The sequence below is a fragment of the Aptenodytes patagonicus genome, chromosome 1 (assembly GCF_965638725.1).
Source record: "Aptenodytes patagonicus chromosome 1, bAptPat1.pri.cur, whole genome shotgun sequence".
Taxonomy (NCBI): domain Eukaryota; kingdom Metazoa; phylum Chordata; class Aves; order Sphenisciformes; family Spheniscidae; genus Aptenodytes; species Aptenodytes patagonicus.
The window spans coordinates 87,143,421-87,149,420 of record NC_134949.1 but is presented as its reverse complement, the minus strand read 5'-3'; the positions used below and the strand labels follow the sequence as shown (position 1 = coordinate 87,149,420).

At 38.9% G+C, this 6,000-nt stretch overlaps 1 protein-coding gene across 1 annotated transcript in view; it reads left to right on the top strand.

Moving 5' to 3' along the window:
- The first annotated feature begins 1,926 nt into the window (after positions 1 to 1,926).
- Positions 1,927 to 6,000, top strand: part of TRPV5 (transient receptor potential cation channel subfamily V member 5) — a 29,154-nt gene continuing 25,080 nt past the window's right edge. Inside the window, exon 1 of the mRNA XM_076346435.1 lies at positions 1,927 to 2,527. Coding sequence (XP_076202550.1) covers positions 2,397 to 2,527 — 131 coding nt within the window. The 5' untranslated portion in view covers positions 1,927 to 2,396. The remainder of the gene's footprint in view (positions 2,528 to 6,000) is intronic.

Sequence of the window (6,000 nt, the reverse complement as noted above, 5' to 3'; positions counted from 1 at the left end):
CATCACTGGCAGCCAGGGTAAAGATCCTATTTGCAGCAGGAGCCTGGAACAAGGAACAGGTAGAGCTAGAACAATGTCAGGAGCTAAAGGTAGGCCTTGAGAATCAGGGCTAGGAGCCAGAGTCACAGCATGACTTGGGAGACGTGGAAAGGGCTACAAAGAGCTAAAAGCAGATATCAGGTATGTGGGAAACCACATACACCAAAACTGTACAGACTTACAATCCATTCCTCAACTATTAGGCCTTATCAGGTTCTTAGTTTTTGAAAAACTGTTTACAGCCTCCTGCTAGACTGAAAGTCCAGCAGTGCTTAAGAGGTATGGCCATGATCTGCTAAAGAGACTTTGGTCCATGCAATATTCTTACATATTTCATTCATCTTTCATCTCTGCATTCTATTACCTTTGAAAATGACCTCTATCGTGAATTAGAAGAAAACACTTTTTTGCAGTATTAAGACTTTATATCCATACAAGTGGGTAAAGGAAAACTATTGAGTCAGATTTACTGCAATCTGAAGTTATAATGAGAGCTGCAATGAGCCCCCCACGACAATGTGGGGAGTCCACCTGAGATACTGGTTTGCAGTTGTTTGAACTGCCCTGGCTTCTGCAGCTGTTGCCTTCATGGCTAGCTGAGAACTCTCTCCTCAACCTGCTGTCTGACTGTTACTCACTTGTACCTTAGAGCTGCCGTCTGGGTGGCAGTAGCACTGCTGCCTAGAAGAGGGAGGAACATGTCACTGCTTGCTTGTCCTGCTGATACCAGTCTTCTATGGCTTTTACTCCTTGGAGAGACAGTAGAAAGTATTCTCTGCTTGGGAGAACAGCCCAGGAAAATAGAGATTGTATTTGTCTACCATAAGCACTTAACACTTCAGTGTCTAAATATCTTTCTCAACTCTGAGTGGAGTTGCTTACCCCCAAAAAAATATGTTAGGAGGGATACATTATTGATATTGTTAAAGAACCCTCACATTTTGCTCATAACATCTGGCTGGTGTTACACTCTAACCTCTCAACGTAGCAAGTAATACATTTTTCCCATTATGACAGTTTAACTTGACACTTCCTCCTACAACTGGACAATTCAGTGAATCTTACATTTTAGGATACGATTCCTCAAGTTTGCCTTAAAGTATTGTTTTTCTGTGTGGCAATTTATGTTTTTATAGGATAGGATACATCATGAATTTGCAGAAGTTTGGATGTGAATCCTGGTTTGGTAAGCTTAAGTAACCTTTAAATAAACCAGGAGTTTCAAAGAGATGACTCAGCCATATTGCTTTACACACTTTTCTCCCTTACCTACTGATTTTGCCGAGGTCCAGGCACCCTGAACAGAATCCTTTTCCACTACAGCAGGAGTAAGAATGAAGGGACATTTCTGTTGATTCAAGATGCAAGAATATTAGGACAAGTTTTTAGGTAAAGAAGATTAGAAACTAGGAGGGTTTTTTTTTTCTTTCCTTTTTTTTTTCTCCCACGTAGCTTCCAGCTTCTTCACAAGAAGAAGGATGTCTCCTCTCTTCATTTTAATATTTTGTCTACTGCTTTGCAGACACCTCCCTATGACCTTGATGATGTTTTTCTATAGCAAAAACTAGTTTTTGTTAAACATAATTTTTCATACCTTTCCTAAGTAAGCTTTTCTGGAAGAAATGTGAAGAAACAATGAGAGACTGTAGAATATTAAAGGAAAATAAAATATGCCAAGTTTACACATTAATCTACATAAACTTTTCTTCCAACTTGTGAAGTAAAGTGATTTTGTTTGACGCAGAGAAGGTGGAGTCTGTAATGATAATTTCTTTAATGGGATTTGCAGACAGTTGGGGTGGGAGGTGTGTCCTCCTCTATACTACCTTCCCAGAGTGCAGTGTCTTTTAGGGCACGTTCCCACATGTTCACTCACCTAAAAGGTGTTTTGCCTGACTTGTTCAGCTGTCTATTTCAAAATTGCTTAGATGTTGCTTTCCAGAGGAATTCAGAGATACATAAGGAGGATGATTACTTCTAAATTCTAGACTTCAGAAATGAAATACTAGAAGCCTAGGACATTGGTGCTGTATGAATTCTTTAGTGCTGTATAGGGTCTTTGTGAGTGGTAAGGCTGCTGGCAAGCTACTTCTAAATCAGACACACCTTTGGGTTGGGCTATTTTGGAAACTAAGTACTTGATGAGGTTCAAGGTATGGTCTGCTAGGGACAAGTGATTTTATTTTGTGTTTTTACATGTACTTTGATCAGCTGATGCAGCTGACGGACAGTCTCCTCTGTAAGTAACAGAGTGGGGGCGGAGGAGTGGTGACCTGTAGTGAGCCTTCCCTGACTTTTTTCAAAGTGGGGATTGCTGGCTTTCAGGCAGCTAGGCAAGAGAGAAAAAGGGACGTGCTATGGGGGTACCTTTATTTGGGGACAGCAAGCCCTTCTATTTCCGGATCTGGAATGGACTAAGTCAGAAGTTACAAGGCAAAAAATCCTGGGATAAACATCTGGATGAAATCTACTTACTCCAGCAGAAAAGGTACACTGCATTTCAGCCTTCTTGTCTTCCTTTTCTTCTTCTGCTCTCTCCCTGTAGCTGATTCTCACTCTTTTCCCTTAGGCTTTTCTGCCAGTAGATAAACTTTAAACAACCCTGGAGCACTTTTCTCTATCAGATTTCTTCTTTCAAGGTGGAATGCTTCTGGAGTTCCAATCTTATCTGCTTTCACAGGTGGGTTTACTAGGTCGCAATTGAATTACCCTGAGTGCAGGACTTCAGTCACAAATTAATAATGTATACTCTTGTCTTTCCTGCTTCATTGGTAAAGTTCACAAGAAAATGCATCAGGGTTTGTTCGGGTTTTTTAATTATTATTAAGAGTGTGTGTGATGTATATGCTGCAGTCAGCTGAAATGATGGCTTTCTTGCAAGGATTCTGGTTTCTGTCTCTCTAAAGGTTGCCCTTACTGTGGGATAGAGTGGACTTAATGTTGTTCCACATTCTGGTGGTCAGTCACTTCCTGGGTCAGACTGCTGTTTGTCACCCCCATGGCCCAGGTGTCAACATGTACAGTGACTCCTCTTAGACCTTACATTATCAAGAAGATTGCCTGTGTCTTCATATGTAAATACTGAATCAAGGCTGTTTGTTACTGCTGTGCAGGGCTGCTCCCTCCACACACAAGAATGCAGGAGTATTCATGGAAATCCAGCTGAATCTGTTTTTCATTGTTCCTTGTCATTTCTGAATGCACAAACCCTGCAGTACTCAAATAACAAATTGCTTCCAGTCCCTTGTAAAATTTGTTTTTTTCTTTCCTCACAAAGCTCTGAAAAACTCTGGGGACAAAAAGGTGGCTGTGTGGGACAATATCTATCTATCTGTACATATGTATGTATGTATACAAACATATATGTATAGAAATAAGTAGGATAGTACCTTCAGAGAGACAAATGTACATATCTGTCTTAATGGAAAGAATTACATATATCATAATCTAACTTCTGACCAAATAACAAAAGTCTGTTCTATTTTACTTCAGAGCAGTGGGACTTAAATACACTTAAAATGGGAGGGACAGTGGGAACAATAGTGTCTCCATAGAATACTGAAATGTTTATATTTTGGTGTGGTCATGAAAAGCATCACAGGTAACTGAAAGGTAAGTTCTCAGCAGATTCTGTAATATCCAAATGAATGTGTGCAAAATAAAAGTCTAAATAGATTAATATTTTTATAATTATAACATTATCTTCACATTTTTAAGTCATAGAGATGTGGAAGGGACCTCTGAAGGTCTCTGTCTAACCTCCCGCTTGAAGCTGGACTATTGCCAGCAATAGATCACATTGGTTTGGCTTTGTCTAGCTCAGTCTTGAAAGCCTCCCAGGACAGAGATTCCACCGTATCTTTAGGTACCTGTTACAGCATTGTAGTAACCTCTTGGTGAAAACGGGTTTTTTCCTAATGTTCAACCTGAACCTCCAAAATCATAATTTGATGCTGTAGCCCCTTGTTTTACCATCTGCTATTACGAAGGAGGGCTTGGCCCCTTTCTTTTTGTTGCTCCCTTTCACATAGGCTGCTATTAGATTGCCATTCAACCTTCTCTCTACTTGACAATCCTTATTAGTCATGTGCTGCAGGGCCATGAACATCTTGTGTGCTGCTACTGATAGAGGAAAACAGAAAAACTGTTAGGCATATAAAGCCTTCTTCATAAACTTCTCTTAGATCACAACAGTGCAACCCCAGCAGTCACTAAAACTAATATTTCTGTGTTTCTTTATAAAACTCTGCATAACAACACATGTAGTACATATGATATCATTGTCCGTGAAATCAGAGTTGCATGGGGACACAATTGTTCCCTTCCATTTTAGGTCTATATGTTTCCCACAGCTTTCAACTAACATAAATTAGCCCTCTGCTATTTGGTCAGAATTTACATGGTGCCAATATGTGGATACTCTTTTACTAAAGAGGGACAGGACCATTTCTCCCTCTTATTATCCTACTCTTTTATTTCCTTTCTTGTCCCCAGAGATGCTCAGGGTTTGAGGAGAAAGAAAATGAATATTTTGCAGAGGACTGGAATCAGTTTTATTGCTTTCATATTCTTAATTATGTACAGATAGAAAAACACAACAGGAAAACCTTCTGTGTTGACTTGTGTATGGGAACTACTCTTGTAAAACCTTTGCTTTTGTGGAAAAACTGTTGTAAGCCAAGAGGGCTTTTACTTCATCCTGTCATTTTGTTGTGTGGAATTGCAGTGTTGTGGCTTCAGCTTGAGTTCTTCTCAGTGTTAATGGTGCTGGAATACATACAGTAATAAGCAGCAATTAAATTCTACTATTATCTTATTGAAAGCCAGTGTTAAATATGTTACTATTTAACTAGTATGCTCTGACTGCACACAGAAAGCCTGCAAGAGAAGAACAATGCTTTTTCCCATCCTACAACTGGTGATGATAATACCTGAAAGCTAACTGTTTTGGTAGTTCTCACCTTCACTGGAATTGCTGTTCATTCTCTTTCTTCATGTATAATAGTTCTTTGAATCTTATTAGCATTATTGGATTTCTTTGGTTTAATCCTGCACTGTATAACATTTCCCAAAGGGACATCCAAGTTCAGGAGATGTGATACAATCTCCTAATATTAAAGAGGACTTTGAGTTTATTTTGCCTTACTCTGCTGGTTTCTTTCTGTTCAAGACTCTCCTTTTTAAACAGCCTGTAGCTCAGTGTGGAGTCCCAGGGACAGTGGTCACATCTCATATGTCCTTTCTAGAATTATCTTTGGAAGTAAACTCTGGGATCTACATAGCCTGGAGCATATGAACATAAAATCCCAACGTAGTTCATAATCATGAGGAACAAAGAGATAAATACTTATGAAAATTCAGGCCTGATAGAGGTGAAAAGGAATCACGTGACTGTCACAGTCTAATGGATCTTCCAGAAATTACGAGAGTCATTGCTTGATTTATTTTTTTTAGTCTGGCTTTCAGTGTAAGAGGTTCTAAGAAAATGTGAACAAAATCTCTCTAGCATGTAATTTTAGAAATTCCACCATATGAGAATCGCACTGTTCATAAAAAATAACTAATAAATAAATTAGAGCAAGTGAGTACACGGATCAAGGACAATTATATTATATTTTTCTTCCTGCTATTGCCTGCCTCTATAACTTGGATTGATAAATAATCTATCTTCTGTGTGTCTCCTCTCTCACAGCTGCTGCTTAGGGTTTAGTGGTATCATCTGGCCTTCGTGGGATGCTCTGAGGCTTAATTATTCTAATGACAATAAAACATTTAACTTGTGTGGTACATTTAAAAAAAACCTCAAAAAACAGACCAAAGCATTTTTATACATTAATTAACTATAGAAACCTGTGCTATGAGAAATAATGCATTAGAAGTGCTTGGGACAGTTTGCACAACTTGCAGACAGCTATGGTCATTCCAAACATGTCACAATAAAAACTTTATATCCCCTTTAGT